This window comes from Trachurus japonicus, chromosome 6 (genome assembly GCF_045865225.1).
Source record: "Trachurus japonicus isolate A0001 chromosome 6, Traja_1.0".
Classification (NCBI taxonomy): Eukaryota; Metazoa; Chordata; class Actinopteri; order Carangiformes; family Carangidae; genus Trachurus; species Trachurus japonicus.
The window spans coordinates 38,876,991-38,901,645 of NC_140912.1; the positions used below are offsets into that span (position 1 = coordinate 38,876,991).

The following is a 24,655-nucleotide window of genomic DNA, read 5'->3' on the forward strand; positions in this document are numbered from 1 at the left end:
TCTTTTGCACTTGTATAGGAGTGCATGTTACAGAAAAACAAACTGATTTACAGTTTGTTGTTTATGAAGCTGCTGTTCTGTGGACTCATGTCTGTGCGTGAGCGTCTGTCAGTGAATACAGATTGTTGCAAAGCATTTCCCTCCTCCTGTGATTTATGATGGGAAAAATATGAATGACGTCATCAGCGACTAGTCGACGTCGACTCGACTTTCATAACATTAGAGTCAACTTTAAAAAATCTGAAGTCATGCAACCCCTAACACACACACACACACACACTCTCACACACACACACACACACACACACACACACACACACAGACACACTTGTTGTCCATTGAAGCCGACGATGACGTCCACTTCCGTCTTAACGGTGGGTGTTCTGACGATGCTGCACTTCTAAAGTGCTATTTTCATCTGGTCTTTGAATCGCTTCTTCTGCCCTGCAGCAGATCGGCGACCGTGTTGTAACTGACCATAAAGGACTTTGTGAGGAAGTCGGTTTTGGGGCATCCGTATCACATGCCCTTGCCACCGCAGCTGATGGTGAGTGATGGCGGCCTCAACGCTCTTGCAGCCTGTCCTCTTGAGGATCTCAGTGTGAGGCACTCGGTCACGCCAAGTGATTCCCAAAATACGCTGAAGACAGCGGATGTGAAACTGCTCCAGAGACTTAACGTGGCGATTATACGTGACCCAGACGGCCTGGTAGACGGCTACTTCTGTGTCAAGATGCAGGTTCTTGTTTTGAAAGACCCGACGCCTGAGTCTCCCAAATGCAGTCGATGCTTGCTGAACCCGGTTCTGGACTTCGTTATCAATGCTGTTGTCTTCACTGAGGATGCTCCCCAGGTATCTGAATGATGGTACGACAGACAGTTGTTTATTGGCGACAGTGAAGACGGGGAGTGTAGGAGGGATGTTGGTGCTCCACTGGCAAACAACCTCTGTTCTGACAGTGTTGATGGTCAGTCCCATCCTTCTGTTCTGACAGTGTTGATGGTCAGTCCCATCCTTCTGTTCTGACAGTGTTGATGGTCAGTCCCATCCTTCTGTTCTGACAGTGTTGATGGTCAGTCCCATCCTTCTGTTCTGACAGTGTTGATGGTCAGTCCCATCCTTCTGTTCTGTTTGGACAGTGTTGATGGTCAGTCCCATCCTTCTGTTCTGACAGTGTTGATGGTCAGTCCCATCCTTCTGTTCTGACAGTGTTGATGGTCAGTCCCATCCTTCTGTTCTGACAGTGTTGATGGTCAGTCCCATCCTTCTGTTCTGTTTGGACAGTGTTGATGGTCAGTCCCATCCTTCTGTTCTGTTTGGACAGTGTTGATGGTCAGTCCCATCCTTCTGTTCTGTTCTGACAGTGTTGATGGTCAGTCCCATCCTTCTGTTCTGTTCTGACAGTGTTGATGGTCAGTCCCATCCTTCTGTTCTGACAGTGTTGATGGTCAGTCCCATCCTTCTGTTTGGACAGTGTTGATGGTCAGTCCCATCCTTCTGTTCTGACAGTGTTGATGGTCAGTCCCATCCTTCTGTTCTGACAGTGTTGATGGTCAGTCCCATCCTTCTGTTCTGACAGTGTTGATGGTCAGTCCCATCCTTCTGTTTGGACAGTGTTGATGGTCAGTCCCATCCTTCTGTTCTGACAGTGTTGATGGTCAGTCCCATCCTTCTGTTTGGACAGTGTTGATGGTCAGTCCCATCCTTCTGTTCTGACAGTGTTGATGGTCAGTCCCATCCTTCTGTTCTGTTTGGACAGTGTTGATGGTCAGTCCCATCCTTCTGTTCTGTTTGGACAGTGTTGATGGTCAGTCCCATCCTTCTGTTTTGACAGTGTTGATGGTCAGTCCCATCCTTCTGTTCTGACAGTGTTGATGGTCAGTCCCACCCTTCTGTTCTGACAGTGTTGATGGTCAGTCCCATCCTTCTGTTCTGACAGTGTTGATGGTCAGTCCCATCCTTCTGTTCTGACAGTGTTGATGGTCAGTCCCATCCTTCTGTTCTGACAGTGTTGATGGTCAGTCCCATCCTTCTGTTCTGACAGTGTTGATGGTCAGTCCCATCCTTCTGTTCGGACAGTGTTGATGGTCAGTCCCATCCTTCTGTTCGGACAGTGTTGATGGTCAGTCCCATCCTTCTGTTCGGACAGTGTTGATGGTCAGTCCCATTCTTCTGTTTTGACAGTGTTGATGGTCAGTCCCATCCTTCTGTTCTGACAGTGTTGATGGTCAGTCCCATCCTTCTGTTTGGACAGTGTTGATGGTCAGTCCCATCCTTCTGTTCTGTTTGGACAGTGTTGATGGTCAGTCCCATCCTTCTGTTCTGTTTGGACAGTGTTGATGGTCAGTCCCATCCTTCTGTTCTGTTTGGACAGTGTTGATGGTCAGTCCCATCCTTCTGTTTTGACAGTGTTGATGGTCAGTCCCATCCTTCTGTTTTGACAGTGTTGATGGTCAGTCCCATCCTTCTGTTCTGACAGTGTTGATGGTCAGTCCCATCCTTCTGTTCTGACAGTGTTGATGGTCAGTCCCATCCTTCTGTTCTGTTTGGACAGTGTTGATGGTCAGTCCCATCCTTCTGTTCTGTTTGGACAGTGTTGATGGTCAGTCCCATCCTTCTGTTTGGACAGTGTTGATGGTCAGTCCCATCCTTCTGTTCTGACAGTGTTGATGGTCAGTCCCATCCTTCTGTTCTGACAGTGTTGATGGTCAGTCCCATCCTTCTGTTTGGACAGTGTTGATGGTCAGTCCCATCCTTCTGTTCTGACAGTGTTGATGGTCAGTCCCATCCTTCTGTTCTGACAGTGTTGATGGTCAGTCCCATCCTTCTGTTCTGACAGTGTTGATGGTCAGTCCCATCCTTCTGTTTGGACAGTGTTGATGGTCAGTCCCATCCTTCTGTTTGGACAGTGTTGATGGTCAGTCCCATCCTTCTGTTTGGACAGTGTTGATGGTCAGTCCCATCCTTCTGTTCTGACAGTGTTGATGGTCAGTCCCATCCTTCTGTTCTGTTTGGACAGTGTTGATGGTCAGTCCCATCCTTCTGTTCTGTTTGGACAGTGTTGATGGTCAGTCCCATCCTTCTGTTTTGACAGTGTTGATGGTCAGTCCCATCCTTCTGTTCTGACAGTGTTGATGGTCAGTCCCATCCTTCTGTTCTGACAGTGTTGATGGTCAGTCCCATCCTTCTGTTCTGACAGTGTTGATGGTCAGTCCCATCCTTCTGTTCTGACAGTGTTGATGGTCAGTCCCATCCTTCTGTTCTGACAGTGTTGATGGTCAGTCCCATCCTTCTGTTTGGACAGTGTTGATGGTCAGTCCCATCCTTCTGTTCTGTTTGGACAGTGTTGATGGTCAGTCCCATCCTTCTGTTCTGTTTGGACAGTGTTGATGGTCAGTCCCATCCTTCTGTTCTGTTTGGACAGTGTTGATGGTCAGTCCCATCCTTCTGTTCTGACAGTGTTGATGGTCAGTCCCATCCTTCTGTTCTGACAGTTGTGGCGTCCCCAGTGGTGGGCTGGTGCCACACCGCTGGTCACGCCCTCTCGATTAAGGCCTGCCGGTGACACCTGGGCCCGGTGTCACCAGGTTATAAAGCCAGGCCTGCTGATTGCTCTCACTCTCTCTCCTTCTCCCCTCTCCTGCAGGTACCGGTGACGGCGATGCAGTGTCCTTAGTTTACTTTGTTGCTCCTTTGTGTTATGCACCTTACAACACCCCACACACACACACGTCTCACCCTCACACAACATGCTCTACACACCTATTTACTGACATTCACACCCCATGATCTGGTCTTTTGTTGCAGTATCTTATTATTTATTATTAAATAAACATTTGTTAATTGTTGCCACGGTGGTCTCTCCCTCTTTGTCATGGCTGTAAGAGCCAGGCTGTGACAAAAGTGGGGGCTCGTCTTAAGCTTATTTTGGTGATAGATTAAATTTGTTTGGTTTGTTTGTTGGGGCAGCGTGGCTGTGTAATCAGGTGAGTGGGCCCTGGTGTGCGCTGTGCCCTGTTGCGTGGGTGGGGAGATCCGCCGTGCGCTTAGTGTCGTTGTTGCTCCGGTTGTTTTTTCTACTCTCTTTTTGTTTGTTCTGTTGCTCATTCATGCGTTCCAAAGAGAAGGTAAGTGTTTCCGCCCCGTTGCACTGCGAAGTTTCCCCTGTCAGGTGAATGGCGTTTCCCCTTTGGGTTGCGTCAGTTTGTTTTTTTTCTAGTGTTGTGGCGACGTGGTTAGTGTTAATTGTCTTCGGGCAATTATCTCGGGGGCACCTCCGTGGGATATTGTGGGGTCGCCTGCGTGCAGGTTGCTTTCACAAACCCACTGGTTTTGCGTGCGTAAATTCCCACCGCAAGCCACATGAAGACTAGGGTTGAGGGATAGGCAAGTTTTGGTTAGGCAGGTAAGTGGGGAAAACTTCGGGGAGGTAAAGCTCGCCTCGATTGTGCATTTTGGGAGAGTAAACACTGTGCATTCTGTTTGGTTCACGCGCTGAGCTATGGCTTCGGTGGCAGAGTTTGTTGATGCGCCCTCAGAGGGGTTTCTTAATAGCTGTTCCTGGGAGCAGTTAGCGCAGATAGCTGAGCATTATGAGATGGATTTTACAGGGAATGAGTATAAAAGTGAGTTGAAGGAAATTGTTTTGTCCACGTTAGTAGGTAAAGGAATTGTGGGGAAGGAAGCGTCTCTTGCAGACTTGGCTGCGCCAGATGCGCCAAGTTCTGTGCCGGTGATGAGTCTGGGCATTTGGGCATAAGGAAAACGTATGACCGGGTACTGCGTTTTTTTTTCTGGCCAAGGTTGAAGCGCGATGTTGCCAAGTATGTGGAAACGTGCCACAAATGTCAGTTGAGGAGTAAGCCGAACCATTGTCATAGACAGCGGCGCCGGTTCAGCCCTGGAGATCAAGTTTTGGCGTTGACTCCAGTAGTGCATTCCCCGTGTCAAGCCAAGTTTACAGGTCCTTATGTTGTGGAGCGACAGGTCTCGGAGCAGAATTATTACATTGCGACTCCGATGCGACGAAAATCCTCTCGTCTTTGTCATGTTGATTTATTAAAACCTTATTATAGACGTGGCACTGTTGAATCTGTTCCTGTTGGGCCGGAGTGTGGGTTGAATGCAAGTCCTGTTCTTACGGTTGAGTCTGTGTCGTCAGGTTGGGGGGGTCCTGTGATCGGATTGGACAGGGAGACAGATGTCCGCGGCCCAGATGATCCTGTCGTTTGTGGAACACATTTGGTGGAACATGACATTGATGTTGAGTATAGTGTGCCAAGTAAGCAGCGTTGGTATAGGTGTGCACCACACAAGCAGAAAGTGATGGAGTCGGCCAGAGTTTTGAAGTGCATGTAGGTTCTGGTGGGAGTTCTCTGATTGTGTACGCGGATCATGCTAATTGCCTAGACATTAGACATATTAAAGGCAAGGATAATGTGTTGGCCGATGCCCTTTCTCGTGCCCCAGTGGGTTAGGGGGGTATTGGGATTTTGGGTATTGTGTGTTATCGTATGTATTATATGGTGTAAATGTATTCAGTTTTCTGCCACCTGTCGTCCCATGTTTCCTCCCCTACCTTCCTCTGAGTTTGTTTGCAGGTACCGGGTTGCAGAGGTTGGCAGGGTGGAAGGTGTGGGGTCTTCAGGTGTTTTTCAGTGATCCCGTTGGGTCCCTGTCTTGAGGGGGGGGGTGTGGCGTCCCCAGTGGTGGGCTGGTGCCACACCGCTGGTCACGCCCTCTTGATTAAGGCCTGCCGGTGACACCTGGGCCCGGTGTCACCAGGTTATAAAGCCAGGCCTGCTGATTGCTCTCACTCTCTCTCCTTCTCCCCTCTCCTGCAGGTACCGGTGACGGCGATGCAGTGCCCTTAGTTTACTTTGTTGCTCCTTTGTGTTATGCACCTTACAACACCCCACACACACACACGTCTCACCCTCACACAACATGCTCTACACACCTATTTACTGACATTCACACCCCATGATCTGGTCTTTTGTTGCAGTATCTTATTATTTATTATTAAATAAACATTTGTTAATTGTTGCCACGGTGGTCTCTCCCTCTTTGTCATGGCTGTAAGAGCCAGGCTGTGACACAGTGTTGATGGTCAGTCCCATCCTTCTGTTCTGACAGTGTTGATGGTCAGTCCCATCCTTCTGTTTGGACAGTGTTGATGGTCAGTCCCATCCTTCTGTTCTGACAGTGTTGATGGTCAGTCCCATCCTTCTGTTCTGTTTGGACAGTGTTGATGGTCAGTCCCATCCTTCTGTTCTGTTTGGACAGTGTTGATGGTCAGTCCCATCCTTCTGTTCTGACAGTGTTGATGGTCAGTCCCATCCTTCTGTTTGGACAGTGTTGATGGTCAGTCCCATCCTTCTGTTCTGACAGTGTTGATGGTCAGTCCCATCCTTCTGTTTGGACAGTGTTGATGGTCAGTCCCATCCTTCTGTTCTGACGGTGTTGATGGTCAGTCCCATCCTTCTGTTTGGACAGTGTTGATGGTCAGTCCCATCCTTCTGTTCTGTTTGGACAGTGTTGATGGTCAGTCCCATCCTTCTGTTCTGACGGTGTTGATGGTCAGTCCCATCCTTCTGTTTGGACAGTGTTGATGGTCAGTCCCATCCTTCTGTTCTGACAGTGTTGATGGTCAGTCCCATCCTTCTGTTCTGACAGTGTTGATGGTCAGTCCCATCCTTCTGTTCTGTTTGGACAGTGTTGATGGTCAGTCCCATCCTTCTGTTCTGACAGTGTTGATGGTCAGTCCCATCCTTCTGTTCTGACGGTGTTGATGGTCAGTCCCATCCTTCTGTTTGGACAGTGTTGATGGTCAGTCCCATCCTTCTGTTCTGACAGTGTTGATGGTCAGTCCCATCCTTCTGTTTGGACAGTGTTGATGGTCAGTCCCATCCTTCTGTTCTGACAGTGTTGATGGTCAGTCCCATCCTTCTGTTCTGACAGTGTTGATGGTCAGTCCCATCCTTCTGTTCGGACAGTGTTGATGGTCAGTCCCATCCTTCTGTTCGGACAGTGTTGATGGTCAGTCCCATCCTTCTGTTCGGACAGTGTTGATGGTCAGTCCCATTCTTCTGTTTTGACAGTGTTGATGGTCAGTCCCATCCTTCTGTTCTGACAGTGTTGATGGTCAGTCCCATCCTTCTGTTTGGACAGTGTTGATGGTCAGTCCCATCCTTCTGTTCTGTTTGGACAGTGTTGATGGTCAGTCCCATCCTTCTGTTTTGACAGTGTTGATGGTCAGTCCCATCCTTCTGTTCTGACAGTGTTGATGGTCAGTCCCATCCTTCTGTTCTGACAGTGTTGATGGTCAGTCCCATCCTTCTGTTCTGACAGTGTTGATGGTCAGTCCCATCCTTCTGTTCTGACAGTGTTGATGGTCAGTCCCATCCTTCTGTTTGGACAGTGTTGATGGTCAGTCCCATCCTTCTGTTCTGACAGTGTTGATGGTCAGTCCCATCCTTCTGTTCTGACAGTGTTGATGGTCAGTCCCATCCTTCTGTTCGGACAGTGTTGATGGTCAGTCCCATCCTTCTGTTCGGACAGTGTTGATGGTCAGTCCCATCCTTCTGTTCGGACAGTGTTGATGGTCAGTCCCATTCTTCTGTTTTGACAGTGTTGATGGTCAGTCCCATCCTTCTGTTCTGACAGTGTTGATGGTCAGTCCCATCCTTCTGTTTGGACAGTGTTGATGGTCAGTCCCATCCTTCTGTTCTGTTTGGACAGTGTTGATGGTCAGTCCCATCCTTCTGTTTTGACAGTGTTGATGGTCAGTCCCATCCTTCTGTTCTGACAGTGTTGATGGTCAGTCCCATCCTTCTGTTTTGACAGTGTTGATGGTCAGTCCCATCCTTCTGTTCTGACAGTGTTGATGGTCAGTCCCATCCTTCTGTTCTGACAGTGTTGATGGTCAGTCCCATCCTTCTGTTCTGACAGTGTTGATGGTCAGTCCCATCCTTCTGTTCTGTTTGGACAGTGTTGATGGTCAGTCCCATCCTTCTGTTTTGACAGTGTTGATGGTCAGTCCCATCCTTCTGTTCTGACAGTGTTGATGGTCAGTCCCATCCTTCTGTTCTGTTTGGACAGTGTTGATGGTCAGTCCCATCCTTCTGTTTTGACAGTGTTGATGGTCAGTCCCATCCTTCTGTTCTGACAGTGTTGATGGTCAGTCCCATCCTTCTGTTCTGACAGTGTTGATGGTCAGTCCCATCCTTCTGTTCTGACAGTGTTGATGGTCAGTCCCATCCTTCTGTTCTGACAGTGTTGATGGTCAGTCCCATCCTTCTGTTTGGACAGTGTTGATGGTCAGTCCCATCCTTCTGTTCTGACAGTGTTGATGGTCAGTCCCATCCTTCTGTTCTGACAGTGTTGATGGTCAGTCCCATCCTTCTGTTCGGACAGTGTTGATGGTCAGTCCCATCCTTCTGTTCGGACAGTGTTGATGGTCAGTCCCATCCTTCTGTTCGGACAGTGTTGATGGTCAGTCCCATTCTTCTGTTTTGACAGTGTTGATGGTCAGTCCCATCCTTCTGTTCTGACAGTGTTGATGGTCAGTCCCATCCTTCTGTTTGGACAGTGTTGATGGTCAGTCCCATCCTTCTGTTCTGTTTGGACAGTGTTGATGGTCAGTCCCATCCTTCTGTTTTGACAGTGTTGATGGTCAGTCCCATCCTTCTGTTCTGACAGTGTTGATGGTCAGTCCCATCCTTCTGTTTTGACAGTGTTGATGGTCAGTCCCATCCTTCTGTTCTGACAGTGTTGATGGTCAGTCCCATCCTTCTGTTCTGACAGTGTTGATGGTCAGTCCCATCCTTCTGTTCTGACAGTGTTGATGGTCAGTCCCATCCTTCTGTTCTGTTTGGACAGTGTTGATGGTCAGTCCCATCCTTCTGTTTTGACAGTGTTGATGGTCAGTCCCATCCTTCTGTTCTGACAGTGTTGATGGTCAGTCCCATCCTTCTGTTCTGTTTGGACAGTGTTGATGGTCAGTCCCATCCTTCTGTTCTGTTTGGACAGTGTTGATGGTCAGTCCCATCCTTCTGTTCTGACAGTGTTGATGGTCAGTCCCATCCTTCTGTTCTGTTTGGACAGTGTTGATGGTCAGTCCCATCCTTCTGTTCTGACAGTGTTGATGGTCAGTCCCATCCTTCTGTTCTGACAGTGTTGATGGTCAGTCCCATCCTTCTGTTCTGACAGTGTTGATGGTCAGTCCCATCCTTCTGTTTGGACAGTGTTGATGGTCAGTCCCATCCTTCTGTTCTGACAGTGTTGATGGTCAGTCCCATCCTTCTGTTCTGTTTGGACAGTGTTGATGGTCAGTCCCATCCTTCTGTTCTGTTTGGACAGTGTTGATGGTCAGTCCCATCCTTCTGTTCTGACAGTGTTGATGGTCAGTCCCATCCTTCTGTTCTGACAGTGTTGATGGTCAGTCCCATCCTTCTGTTTGGACAGTGTTGATGGTCAGTCCCATCCTTCTGTTTGGACAGTGTTGATGGTCAGTCCCATCCTTCTGTTCTGACAGTGTTGATGGTCAGTCCCATCCTTCTGTTTGGACAGTGTTGATGGTCAGTCCCATCCTTCTGTTCTGACAGTGTTGATGGTCAGTCCCATCCTTCTGTTCTGACAGTGTTGATGGTCAGTCCCATCCTTCTGTTTTGACAGTGTTGATGGTCAGTCCCATCCTTCTGTTTGGACAGTGTTGATGGTCAGTCCCATCCTTCTGTTTGGACAGTGTTGATGGTCAGTCCCATCCTTCTGTTGCCTTAACCGCTGCGTTGAGGACAGCCTGGAGGTCTTCTGGGGTGTGAGCCACCAGGGCGAAATCCTCCGCGTATTGAAGCTCAAGGACTCTTTCATTGTGCAGCTTCGTAGTTGCTTGTAGCCCCCTGATGTTGAATAGGTGACCGTCTAGCCTATAAGCGACTGACACCCCGCTGCTGTCCTGACTCTCCTGATGGAGAAGCCGGGTGACACATATGAGGAAGATGTTGAAGAGACGTGAAAGGAGGCAGACCCCTGTCCCCCTATCGTCACCCGAGCATTCATACCATCATGGAACTGCCGGAGGATGTTCACAAACTTTTTGGACATCCAGACTTAAGGAGGACATTCCATAGGAGGTCTCTTTGCGCAGTGTGAAAGGCTTTGGAGAGGTCGACGAAGGCCATGAAGAGATTCTGATGTTGCTCCCTGCACTTTTCCTGAAGCTGCCGGGCTGTGAAGACCATGTCGACTGTGCTGCTGTTCTTTCTAAAGCCGCTCTGTGACTCTGGGAGTAACGGCTCTACTCATCCTCTTACCAGCAGCAGCGAGGAGTGAAATGCCTCTGTGGTTGCCATGGATGCTCTTGTAAATGGTGATAATGTTGGCATCTCTGCCATTGCTGTGGGATGTGTTCACTGGGCCAGACTTTGGTGATGTATTGGTGTAACACTTCTTATGCAGAGGTTACACACACACACGCACGCACGCACGCACGCACGCACACACACACACACACACACACACACACACACACACACACACAGACACACACACACACAGTGACCTGTGTAGACTGAGATCATCTTCAGCGCCCGGGGAGCGGTCCTCAGCACCGCCGCCTTCCCGAGGTCGACCACGTCAGGCGTTAGAAACCTGCAACAAGCACACCTTCATCATCATCATCATCATCATCATCATCATCATCATCATCATCATCATCATCATCACCTTCATCATCATCATCATCAGTTCTTCAGTGACGCTTGCGGACCGCGGTGCGAGCGCCTCGGTCCTGTAAGGGTTAATGCCCTTCGTTCGCGTCAGACGGTTCACGCCTCAGCGTCGTCCATTCATTTCTGATAATGGACACCTCGTCGGGCATTATCCCTTACTTAATGGACACCCCGCAGCCAATCAGAATCGAGTATTCACCCAGACCATGGTATAATGCTTAAATAACCCTCGAGGGTAATACAGTATATCCAACCAAATATTCATATTTTATTTTCACCTCGGTTACAACTAGTGTCTCTCTGACTGGACGTTAAGGGGCGTTCACACCGGACGCGATAGACGCGAATGGAGCAGCAACTCTACATTGAAAATCAATGTAAATGGAGCGATGACACGCGATGCAGGCGGAGGCGGCGCAAATGAAGCATCTGGAGCGATGCAAATAAAGTTGAAAATATTGAACTTTCAGGCGGCATCGCGCCGCGACATCCAATCAGCGACGAGTTCAAGCCGACGACGTCACTTCTCTGTACGGTTGTTTACACTCAGAACAACATGAAGGAGAAGCTGATTGTATTTGAGCTGTGTGTGGCACCGCTGCCTCTTCTACACAGAGTGAACCCAGACACACACACACACACACAGTGAACCCAGACACTACAGCGGGTGGTTTTCCGGTGTTTCTGACTTGTACAGCTACAGTGCAGCAACGGTGGTGATGTCAGCCACGATCGACGTGGAAAGAGAGCGGGTTGATACCGGTTTTCAAATTAACGGGCGGAGCGTCAAGCGCGAATGACGCGATGGACGCGAATGATCCAAAATGACCAAGCAGCGTGAATGAAGCGTCTGACGCGATTGTATTCGCGTCATCGCGTCCGGTGTGAACGCCGCTTTACACTTACGGAAGGGAACAGCCTCTCGGCTAAAATGGGGCAATTTACAGCATTGATTAGTGTCTGTAGTGATATTGATTAGTATCTGTAGCGTTATTGATTAGTGTCTGTAGTGATATTGATTAGTGTCTGTAGTGATATTGATTAGTATCTGTAGTGATATTGATTAGTGTCTGTAGCGTTATTGATTAGTGTCTGTAGTGTTATTGATTAGTGTCTGTAGTGATATTGAGTGGAGTGGTGTGATAGTGCTTTTCTGCAATTAAATGTACAGAAAACTAAGGACATGTGCATTGATTTTAGACTTAAGCCCCATAATATCAACCAAAAAACCATCATCAAAGGCCAGACAGTAGACATCGTTGAAACTTATAAATATCTTGGAACTATTCTGGATAATAAGTTAAACTTTACTTGCCACTCAGATAACCTGCAAAAGAAAGGCCAGCAACGATTGTCTTGTTTGAGGAAACTTTCCAAGTTTCAGATTGATAAGTCCCTGATGATTTTATTTTACAAATCATATGTTGAATCTGTGCTGACCTTTTCTCTCCTCTGCTGGTTTGGTAACCTTAACATCAAGTCAAAAAATGCACTAAGCAGAGTGATAAAAACAAGCAGCAAGATTTTGGGAGTCCAACAGTGTACACTAACAGATCTGTACAACAGGCAGATAATTAGGAAGGCTAATGCCATTCTTTCTGACAGCTCCCATCCCTTGCATTCTGAATTTCAGCTTTTGCCTTCTGGCTCCCGATTCAGACTTCCTTGTATAAAAAGTAACAGGTACAAGCGCTCCTTGATCCCTACAGCCATCTCCCTTTTGAACTCTGTACAGGGTAGGAGTCGTACCTGATTGTTTGACTGATATTCTGTGGCTCTGTTTCTTGTTTCTTGTTTCTCGTGATGTTGATAATGATGATGTAGATATGGAGGATACGCATTGATGCACTTTTTCGGTCATTTATTTATTTATTGGGCTCTTTTAGTCGTGCCACTGTTGTTGTTTCAGCACACTGTATTTTACCCCTCCCTTTTTTTTAATTGTGTGTCTGTATCTGTGTTCTTTCTTACTTGTTGCAACAAAAATTGCCCTACGGGGACACAAATAAAAAACCTTGACCTTGACCTTGATTGATTAGTATCTGTAGTGTTATTGATTAGTATCTGTAGTGTTATTGATTAGTATCTGTAGTGTTATTGATTAGTATCTGTAGTGTTATTGATTAGTATCTGTAGTGTTATTGATTAGTATCTGTAGTGTTATTGATTAGTGTCTGTAGTGTTATTGATTAGTATCTGTAGTGTTATTGATTAGTGTCTGTAGTGATATTGATTAGTATCTGTAGTGTTATTGATTAGTGTCTGTAGTGTTATTGATTAGTGTCTGTAGTGTTATTGATTAGTATCTGTAGTGTTATTGATTAGTGTCTGTAGTGATATTGATTAGTGTCTGTAGTGTTATTGATTAGTGTCTGTAGTGATATTGATTAGTGTCTGTAGTGATATTGATTAGTGTCTGTAGTGTTATTGATTAGTGTCTGTAGTGATATTGATTAGTATCTGTAGTGTATTACTACTTCTTACGCGGTGCTGACGACCAGGACGTCCAGCCAGTTCCACGGGTCTCTGAGGAAGGTGAAGCGTCCGATGCAGAATCCTCTGGCCATGACCTTTATGACGACCTCACAGATGTAGACCACCGTGAACACGTACCTGAACACACTCAACAGGATCAATGTATAGAAAATATATGTATATACATCAATAAAAACAACGTAAACAAACATCGTCCTCTGTCCTTATCTACTCTGTCCTCGTCTCCTCTGTCCTCGTCTCCTCTGTCCTCGTCCCCTCTGTCCTCATCTCCTCTGCCTGTGTGTGTGTGTGTGTGTGTGTGTGTGTGTGTGTGTGTGTGTGTGTGTGTGTGTGTGTCTGTCTGTGTGTGTGTGTGTGTGTGTGTGTGTGTGTGTGTGTGTGTGTGTGTGTGTGTGTGTGTGTGTGCTACTCACTCTGCTATCCTCGATGCTGAAGAGTAACTCATCATCATGAAGACACAGTTGGTCACGACCGTCAAAAAGACGAACAACCGGAACAAAGTTTTGGTTTAAGGAACAAAAACAGTCAGTCAGTCAACAGTCAGTCAGTCAGTCAGTCAGTCAGTCAGTCAGTCAGTCAGTCAACAGTCAGTCAGTCAACAGTCAGTCAGTCAGTCAACAGTCAGTCAACAGTCAGTCAGTCAGTCAGTCAACAGTCAGTCAGTCAACAGTCAGTCAACAGTCAGTCAGTCAGTCAACAGTCAACAGTCAGTCAGTCAGTCAGTCAGTCAGTCAGTCAGTCAACAGTCAGAGGGTCATGTGACATAAAGGATATGAGTGAGTGAGGATCCCGATGGCAGCCTTCCTCACTGGACTGAGTGGACTCAACTGGAAACAGGGTGAGCCGGCATCGAACCTGTGGACGACGTTTCCTTTACTGAGCACGATGAACGTCTGCAGAGGTCAGAGGTCAGGGTTCAGAGGTCAGGGGTCAGAGGTTGGTACCTGGAACAAGCGCTGTTTTACGACAGGCATACCGGTCTTTGCTGTACTGAATGTGATTCACTCCAACCGAAAACCAGTGGTTTTGCTGAAAATGACCGTGGCGATTTTCAAAGATTTTTAAGCCCCGCGGGTGTCAAAAGTTTTTTTTGACCAAAGATCAAATTTCTCCAAATTCGGATATGTCATCTGGGGGGCCGAGGGGAGTCCAACGCAGAAGTTTGGTTGAAATCGGGCCAGAGGTTTTGGAGAAAATGACCGAGGCGATTTTCGAAGGTTTTTAACCCCCGCGGGTGTCGAATTCTGTTGTTTTGGACTCCCTAACCCTGATGTCATTGTTTTGGACTCTTGTTTTCTTCAGTTCCTGTTTTATTTTGTAGTTCAGTTCTTGTGCATTTGTTCTAGTGTTACTTCCTTTATTTTCCCTCCACACTCTCCTTGCACACCGTCAGCCCTGCTCTGCTCCTTGTGTGTCTCCACCAATCAGCTTTCTTTGCCCTCCTGTCTCCTCACCTGTTGCTTGTTGCTTTGATTAGTTCTGTTGTATTTATGCTGCATTCAATGGACTCTGTGCACAGCTCCACTACTTCCTGAACTTAATGTTGCTCCTTTATTTCCTGTCTTACATTATTGGACAAACTGATTAATCCAGGTGTGTCTGGCCATTGTGACCACTCAGACACACCTGGATTAATCAGTTGGTCCAATAATGTAAGACAGGAAACAAAGGAGCAGCATTAAGTTCAGGAAGTAGTGGAGCTGTGCAAAGCGCCCATTGCACTCGGAACTCCGAATCGGAAAAATGCAATAGAACGGCCCTTGAAGTCGGGACTCCGACTCGGGAACTCGGGTGGGATCCAAGCAGCCCGAGTCGGTCAGAATTACGTCACAGCAATATGGCGTCGCACACCGCGAGAGGTATTTATTTATTTAGGCTATTTATTTTCCAACCTAGACATTTAAGCAAGGGAGAAGTTATGGAAAAGGGAATATCGCCTAGTTCCACGCTACTGCAGCAAGAGTTGAATCTGCACGGCTCGTTCAAGTTTTGCAGAAGTGACGTTTCTCTTTCTCTCTCTCCCACAAGCAGCTAATGTTCTTCCCCAGCAGACAGCAGCTACTTTTTGATGCTCGAAAGACGTCAGCTCACTGTGGCCCAGCCATGTTTTCCGAGGTTCCAATGAAACGTATTTACCTCGGAAATCAGACCCGGATCTTTCCGAGTTCCGAGTGCAATCGAACGCAGCATTAGTCTTGTGTTTCTTTCAGTTCCTTGTCTGATTCTTGTTTATGTCATGGTGTTGTGTTCGCCTGCCTGCTTTGGATTTTATAAACAGCTGCCATCATGACTCATAATAAATGGATGCAGGACGTATTATAGTGCATTAGAGATAATTAAATCTTGAAAGGTTCCTCACGCAGCTTCTACAACATGTGGCAGCCCTCGACTCTTTTGGTCAGTATTGGTACTATTAGGGCGTATTCACACCAGGCTGGTTTGGTCCGCTTGAAACAGACTTTTCCTCTGGTGCAGACCTTTTGGGGAGGTGTGAATACAAACCAGCGGACTCTGGTGCGGATCAAACCTGTGAACCGAGACAACCTCTGCAGCTGGGACTCGGTCCACTTATTTGAACCGCACCAGAGTCCCAAACGAACCCTGGTGCGATTCGCGTACAGTGTGAATGCAAACCGAACCTTCCCCGAACCAAATGCAAAATCCAAGCGCCTTTCTGTGCATCCTGAGAGAATGATTATGTTTTTTGTTTTTTGTGTTTTGTTTTTTGCTGTGCCGTCCTTTTTTTCTTTTTTTTTTGCGCACCATCCTTCAGACGCACATGCAGACGTGTGTGTGTTTGTTGTCTGACCGTCCTTCACGGGGACGGCTGCATAACGGCCACACAGCCTCCAAGTGATGAATAAGCACAGGACAGGTGCAACTGGAAAAAGGCAGCAAGAAACACATTCATGACCTCCATCGTGTAGCTACTTTTCGTGGAAGATCCCGCTGATCATTTTTATCTAATGACTGAGCGACTGTGGGACACACGTGCTTTTGTTTACAAAGTTGATCCGCTTATGAAAAAATGTGATGTGAATACAAACCGCACCAAGTTAAAAAAAATGTAGTCCGCACCAAAGCAAGTGAACTATCGGACTTTCCTGGTGTGAATACGCCCTTAGTCTCAATCTCATTTTAAACGTATGAACACAGCGACCTTGTGTGATTGGTGGGCGGGATCCAGCTCCTCCAATGGGGTGTTGAGGAGTTCAGGGGGCGGGTCTCCGTATATGAAGGGGAGGGGCTTCTCAGCCTCAAGGTGATTAGGTTGTTCAGGTGGGCCTTTCTCTTCCACCTGTCAATCAGAGAGAAGTTGAGCCGTGAGCTGGAGGGACAACATGACTTATAGTCAACAGTATCTGGTCATTATTGATCCCTCAGTATTGCACTGCAAAAACTCAAAAACTCTAAATCTTTCCAAGAATATTTGTCTTCTTTCTTGTCAAAATGTCTCATTTCTAGTCAAAACTAAACTCTTTCCACTTAAAATAAGACTCATCACCTAAAAATGAACTTGTTTTTAGATCATTTTCACTTGTTTCAAACTAATTTTCAATTGAAATAAGTAGAAAAATCTGCCAGTGAAAGCAAGTTTTTTGTGTTTGTAATAAGAAAGAAAAACTTGCTCCACTATCAGATTTTTCTACTTATTTCAAGTGAAAATCTGCTTGAAAGAAGTAAAAAGTGTCTAAAAACAAGCTACTTTTAAGTATAGCTAATGAGATTGTTTTGACTCGAAATAAGACAAATATTCTTGGTAAGAGTTTGAGTTTTTGCAGTGTGAAAACTCACACCTGATCAATGCATTCTGTATTGATCGATGTTCCATATTGATCGATGTTCCGTATTGATCGATGCGTTCCCTACCTCTTTGTTCTTCTCCAGCGAGGCGGACGTGAAGCGTCTGAAAACCTCCGTCCCAACAGGCGGCAGCAGAGACACCGTCCTGACATCATGCAGCTCTGCACGAACTGTACTGTCACCTAGCAACCGCTTCCTGTGGGAAAGGGAGGGGTCGAGTCAGAACACCATAGCAACGAAACAGCACTGGTCAGAGTCTCTATCGATCTCCTTAAAGCCGCATTGTTTCAACTTTCAACTTTCAACTTTATTGTCCCCAAAGGGAAATTCATGTTGCAGAAGGGCAAAAAACACAGAACATATCGAGGGATTATCAGCCTACGTCACTGACGTTCTACTGCGCATGTCGCCTGCAGAAAGAGAGCAGCAAGAGCCGTGATCACGTCTTTTTGTGCTGTTAGTTGCACTAATTGTTTTGATAAAAATAACAAAACGCGCAAATTTTACAGAACACCGTCAACTCGCACCCCTTTCAAGGCAAACGAGAGAGAATATAGTAGGGGAGACCGGGGTTGGTTGGCTACAGGGGTTGGTTGGCACACCCCTGTTTTCTGGCCTCCTGTTGGTCACAGACTCACAAATGTGACATCAAAATGATCATCTTTTTGAGCTGCACTTATCTAGTTTGTTAAAACATCTGAAAATGACTCACTTTTTTACTGAGGGCAAAATATCAGTTTTTTAGTACCAAAAGTAAAAAATTGCCCCCCGCACTTAAAGTGTTATAAAATTGCTTTGGATAAAGATATTGTAAATGTGTTACTTCCAGTTTGTAGAGATAGGAGTCAGCTTCAATTTGATATGAAACTTGAAAGTCTTTGATGAGTGATGTTACCTGGGCAACATCATATATTCACAAAAGTGGGTTTGTTTTGGTCGGGGTTGGTTGGCACACTCATGTCGGGGTTGGTTGGCACACACAAACCAACCCCAACATGCAGTAAACACATATTAAATGTGATTAAACATAATTTCATACAATTCAGGGCACTGAGTGCAAGAAATGGGCACATGACTTATGCAGTGAAATGGGCCACAAAGCCTGTATATGCCAATACTGTAATTCCAATGATTCTATATAGGCCTTAATGTAAATAATCTGCATCCACCCCACACAGCAAATCTAAAACACAGTGAGATGGAAATATATAAAAATACAAAGAGGTGATATGCTATATTTAAGAATAAATTCTATATTAATTGAATATTTTCTCTTTAAAAAAAAAAAAAAAGCTTGAATCATTTACTGTTTAATGTTCTGTGTACGTGTTATCTTGTTCGTGGTCTTAAATGCCCTGTTTTAGTGTTACACATGCAAATATATGCATGCATATACATGCTATCTTCTTAAATTTGAATATATTAGAATTAAATTTCCAATTTATTATTATATTAGTTGCTTCATCCATTCATTTTTACATTGTGCCAACCAACCCCACGAAGTGTGCCAACCAACCCCGTGTTGGGGCTGGTTGGCACAAGTGCGCAGTATGATTTCATTCATAAATAAATTGATTTTAGAATATAATTGTGGACATTGAAATGTGTTTAGTTAAAGCTGAGACCTTAACCTTTCATTTAATGCTGGTTTGAATATTCTCACATAAATGATGCCAGAGTGCTATGGCAAAGAGTGAAAAGTGTGCCAACCAACCCCGGTCTCCCCTACATTGGCGATTAATTTCGAGCAATATAACGTGTTAGATACGTTGGTTTGAATGGTGATAAAGCTAAATGCTCACAGGCACAGCTGTAACGTTGTAACTGCAGCCAATGAGATGTGAAATGTTTACTACGACAGTGACTGAAGACGAGGTCACATACTAATGGAAAGCAAGCTGAGATTAATTAACTATATTGTTTTATTATATATTGTCCGTGGCTGAGTTGCCGTTGCCGTGGTACAAACTCGATCCTCCGTCCTGACGTTTTTTTTTTGTTTTGTTTCCTGCCGTTATAAAACCTACAGTCTATGTATAAAACACACACTACATCAGTAGGTGATAAACTGTTGTAGTAGGCTGACAACATCGCTAGCTAACACCGCTTTGACTACACTAGATCCATAGAGGTAACCATGACACTCTGTTTTTAGTGTTTGTTTTTATTCTGTCTTATGCTTCTTTTTTTAATGTTTTGTCTTTATGTAAAGCACATTGAGTTGCCTTGGTATGAAATGCGCTATATAAATAAAGATGCCTTGCCTTCCCTACGTGTGAGTTCATAATAAATCCCTTTTTTGCACTGAGCCTGTCTGCATTCCCACCGTGACAAAGAGCAAAAACCCGTGTCGGTGCCATGTTTAGGTTTAAAACCAAACTGGTTGTCAGAGGTCAGAGGTTAGGACACTGACCGGGGCTACGGGCCGGTACGTATCTAACTGTTGATTTTCCCAGACTTGTCTTTGATGATAGAAACAATAATAATAATAAAACAGATCAAATAGAATGAGGTAAAGTACCATGAACTGAATGAAAATGAATTTCACTATGGGACAATAAAGGCATTTATTCATCCTATCTATCTATCTATCTATCTATCTATCTATCTATCTATCTATCTATCTATCTATCTATCTATCTATCTATCTATCTATCTATCTATCTATCTATCTATCTATCTATCTATCTATCTATCTATCTATCTATCTAAAAACCCCGTAAAGCAGTTGGTTAGAGGACAGAGTTTTCTGTGTATTGTTGTTTAGCATCATAACAGTACTGTAATCTGTGATGACTAGATGTATCTATATGTATCTATATGTATTTATATGTATTTATATGTATCTATATGTATTTATATGTATTTATATGTATTTATTGTACCATACGTGAGCTCTACTGTGTTGACTCAAACCAAATTGCCCTTCGGGGACATTAAAGGTTTTCAAATCAAATCAAAACAACTGCTTCAGTGTTGCTGTGGTTACGACACACTGAGCTCCAGTGGTCAAACGTTACCGGTAACCGTGACGTTTAGGCTACATCGCCGTGATGTCACGTGTAGCCTACAAACCCCCTCGGTGTCACCATGACGATGAGAGCAGCGTTCATCATCAGAGACACAAAGACACAGTTCAGTCTGACTCCGCCTCCTCTTCCTGTGTCGCTCTGCTCTGCAGCCGCCGGGTGTGGCCGCGCGCGCGTGGGTGTGTGTGTGTGTGTGTGTTTAGTGTGTGTGTGTGTGGCCGCGCGCGTGGGTGTGTGTGTGTGTGTGTGTGTGTGTGTGTGTGTGTGTGTGTGTGTGTGTGTGTGTGCATGTGTGTGCCTGAATGCATTCACAGGTTTTTACATCAGTAAACATAAAGTCAGTTTCCATGAGTCTGAAATAATGTGATCGATCTCAGATGTTGTCGCCTACGCACACACTAAACACACACACACACACACACACTAAACACACACACACACACACACACACTAAACACACACACACACACACACACTAAACACACACACACACACACACACACTAAACACACACACTAAACACACACACATACACACTAAAAACACACATAGACATACACTAAAAACACACATAGACACACACACAAACACACACTCTTGTACAGCAGTCGTTGTGAGGACACTCATATTCCCTAGCCCCTTTACCTAACCTTAACCATCCAAAACAAATGCCTAAACTTAACTTCAGTCTTAACCTAACTTAACCTAATTATAATAACCTGGTTATTATGAAGTCCTAACCATCAAACAGCCTTAGAAGGGGTCTGAGAAAGTGAGGACCGGCCAAAATGTCCTCACTCTGATGGTTTAAAACTCAAACTGGTCATTATTGATCCCTAGTGCACTGCAAAAACTCTAAATCTTTCCAAGAATATTTGTCTTATTTCTTGTCAAAATGTCTCATTTCTAGTCAAAACTAATCTCTTTCCACTTAAAATAAGACTCATCACCTAAAAATTAACTTGTTTTTAGATCATTTTCACTTGTTTCAAACTAATTTTCACTTGAAATAAGTAGAAAAATCTGCCAGTGAAAGCAAGTTTTTTGTGCTTGTAATAAGAAAGAAAAACTTGCTCCACTATCAGATTTTTCTACTTATTTCAAGTGAAAATCTGTTTGAAAGAAGTAAAAAGTGTCTAAAAACAAGCTGCTTTTAATGTGATGAGTCTGATTTTCAGTAGAATGAGATTTGTTTTGACTAGAAATAAGACAAATATTCTTGGTGAGAGTTTGTGTTTTTGCAGCGTGAAAACTCACACCTGATCAATGCGTTCTGTATTGTATATGTATATACATGTATACTACATGTATAGCTGTACAAGAGCACTAAACACACACACACACACACACACACACACACACACACACACACAGGTGTTGTCTCTCTCTCTGTCCAGACTTACAGGTGTGAAGGGCGGAGTCTCAGCTGATTGGTTCTCCTGAGGACTTCTCCTCGCTCCCGTTGGCTCGTCCACCAGTCAGAGAAAGACATCGTTCTGTCTCTCTCTCCACCCGTCCACCTGTCTGTCTGTCTGTCCACCTGTCTCACTACCTGTCTGTCTGTCTGTCCACCTGTCTGTCTGTCTCTCCACCTGTCTGTCTGTCTCTCTGTCTGTCTGTCTGTCTCTCCACCCGTCCACCCGTCTGGTCTGTCTGGTCCTCTGCTCTGGTCTCAGTCTTTATCTTCTTCTTCATCCAGAGCGTTTCGTCCTCAGGGTCACGCAGCCTCGGGGCTCGGCGGCCGCTCGTCGCTACGGCAACAGACAGAACAGACAGTTACATCCCAGAATCCACTGTGATGTTGCTGCTCCAACCGAGGCTCCACATGTCTCTGCTGCTGCTCTGCCTCGGCCCATCCTCTCTGTTGTCTTCTACACACACACACACACACACAGACACACACACACACACACACACACACACACACACACACACACACACACACACAGACACACACACAAACAGATTCCTGGAAACTATCAGTCCAACTTCCTGCCGTCCTAATAGTGGTTCAGCAACACACACACACACACACTGTAACACACACTGTAACACACACACACACACACACACACACTGTAACACACACTGTAACACACACACACACACACACACACACACACACACACACAGACAGACACACACACACAGTTTAAATATGAAGAGAAGAAAAGACACAAAAGCTTTATTCACTCTGTCTGTTAGGACCCTCACACTGCCAACACTCAGCTATGCAGCGCACACACACACACACACACACACACACACACACACAGACACACACACACACACACAGACACACACACACACACACACACACACACACACACACACACACACACACACACACACACACAGACACACACACACACACACACACACACACACACACACACACACACAGACAGAACAACACACTAAGAGGATTGTGTGTGTGTGTGTGTGTCAGCTCCTAGGAACTGGAACTACTTGATTCTCTCATCAGTTTTCAATTAACTTTAAACGGTGTTGTCATGGTTACCAGCTCTATATTTCATTGTGTCTGTATATTTTAATCTGTGTGAGTGATGAGCTCAACGATTCATGTTTCAGACGTTAAACCAGGTTTGTTGTTACGATGTGTGAAAGGTCGATGTTTCCATCATGGCCGACCTCGGGGGCGTGTTCCCTCAGCCCTATGTTCCCTCAGCCCCGTGTTCCCTCAGCCCCGTGTTCCCTCAGCCCCGTGTTCCCTCAGCCCTATGTTCCCTCAGCCCCGTGTTCCCTCAGCCCCATGTTCCCTCAGCCCTATGTTCCCTCAGCCCCATGTTCCCTCAGCCCTATGTTCCCTCAGCCCTATGTTCCCTCAGCCCTGTGTTCCCTCAGCCCTATGTTCCCTCAGCCCTATGTTCCCTCAGCCCCGTGTTCCCTCAGCCCCGTGTTCCCTCAGCCCCGTGTTCCCTCAGCCCTATGTTCCCTCAGCCCCGTGTTCCCTCAGCCCCGTGTTCCCTCAGCCCTATGTTCCCTCAGCCCCGTGTTCCCTCAGCCCCATGTTCCCTCAGCCCTATGTTCCCTCAGCCCTGTGTTCCCTCAGCCCTATGTTCCCTCAGCCCCATGTTCCCTCAGCCCTATGTTCCCTCAGCCCCATGTTCCCTCAGCCCTATGTTCCCTCAGCCCTATGTTCCCTCAGCCCCATGTTCCCTCAGCCCCGTGTTCCCTCAGCCCCATGTTCCCTCAGCCCTGTGTTCCCTCAGCCCCATGTTCCCTCAGCCCTGTGTTCCCTCAGCCCCATGTTCCCTCAGCCCTATGTTCCCTCAGCCCCATGTTCCCTCAGCCCTATGTTCCCTCAGCCCTATGTTCCCTCAGCCCTATGTTCCCTCAGCCCTGTGTTCCCTCAGCCCCGTGTTCCCTCAGCCCCGTGTTCCCTCAGCCCCGTGTTCCCTCAGCCCCATGTTCCCTCAGCCCTATGTTCCCTCAGCCCTGTGTTCCCTCAGCCCTGTGTTCCCTCAGCCCTGTGTTCCCTCACCCCTATGTTCCCTCACCCCTATGTTCCCTCAGCACTGTGTTCCCTCACCCCTATGTTCCCTCAGCCCTATGTTCCCTCAGCCCTATGTTCCCTCAGCCCCGTGTTCCCTCAGCCCCGTGTTCCCTCAGCCCCGTGTTCCCTCAGCCCCGTGTTCCCTCAGCCCCGTGTTCCCTCAGCCCCATGTTCCCTCAGCCCCATGTTCCCTCAGCCCTATGTTCCCTCAGCCCCATGTTCCCTCAGCCCCGTGTTCCCTCAGCCCTGTGTTCCCTCAGCCCTGTGTTCCCTCAGCCCTGTGTTCCCTCAGCCCTGTATTCCCTCAGCCCTATGTTCCCTCAGCCCTGTATTCCCTCAGCCCTATGTTCCCTCAGCCCTGTGTTCCCTCAGCCCTGTGTTCCCTCAGCCCTGTGTTCCCTCAGCCCTGTGTTCCCTCAGCCCTATGTTCCCTCAGCCCTGTGTTCCCTCAGCCCTATGTTCCCTCAGCCCTGTGTTCCCTCAGCCCTGTGTTCCCTCAGCCCTATGTTCCCTCAGCCCTATGTTCCCTCAGCCCTGTGTTCCCTCAGCCCTATGTTCCCTCAGCGACTTGGTTGGCTAAGTGTCACTCGAAGAAGTTCTTATGTTTTGTTGAACTTGATCAGGAACATTATTGTAAATAAGTCTTCTAACTTGTTGTAGCCTTTTCTCACATCAGTTGAGTCAACACAGTTATTTGACCAGACATGCTGCTTGCTGCTGCAGAGGGAGGTTTATTCTGTTATTTGACCAGACATGCTGCTGCAGAGGGAGGTTTATTCTGTTATTTGACCAGACATGCTACATGCTGCTGCAGAGGGAGGTTTATTCTGTTATTTGAGCAGACATGCTACTTGCTGCTGCAGAGGGAGGTTTATTCTGTTATTTGACCAGACATGCTACATGCTGCTGCAGAGGGAGGTTTATTCTGTTATTTGACCAGACATGCTGCTGCAGAGGGAGGTTTATTCTGTTATTTGACCAGACATGCTACATGCTGCTGCAGAGGGAGGTTTATTCTGCCTCGGGCAAATACCAACGTGTTGACGAAATCTGTCTTGTTTAGAGCCGTTCTGCAGTG

General features: G+C 46.5%; 1 protein-coding gene across 1 annotated transcript in view; it reads right to left on the minus strand.

Moving 5' to 3' along the window:
* The window catches only part of LOC146986683 (sodium channel protein type 4 subunit alpha B-like), a 59,139-nt gene extending 37,482 nt beyond the window's left edge, over positions 1-21,657 (minus strand). The window contains exons 1-7 of the mRNA XM_085780530.1: positions 21,464-21,657; positions 17,098-17,227; positions 16,388-16,525; positions 14,002-14,120; positions 13,641-13,727; positions 13,216-13,344; positions 10,563-10,651 (exon numbers count right to left, since the gene is read on the minus strand). Coding sequence (XP_085636656.1) covers positions 10,563-10,651; positions 13,216-13,344; positions 13,641-13,727; positions 14,002-14,120; positions 16,388-16,525; positions 17,098-17,227; positions 21,464-21,552 — 781 coding nt within the window. The 5' untranslated portion in view covers positions 21,553-21,657. The remainder of the gene's footprint in view (positions 1-10,562; positions 10,652-13,215; positions 13,345-13,640; positions 13,728-14,001; positions 14,121-16,387; positions 16,526-17,097; positions 17,228-21,463) is intronic.
* Between the last annotated feature and the right edge of the window lie 2,998 nt (positions 21,658-24,655).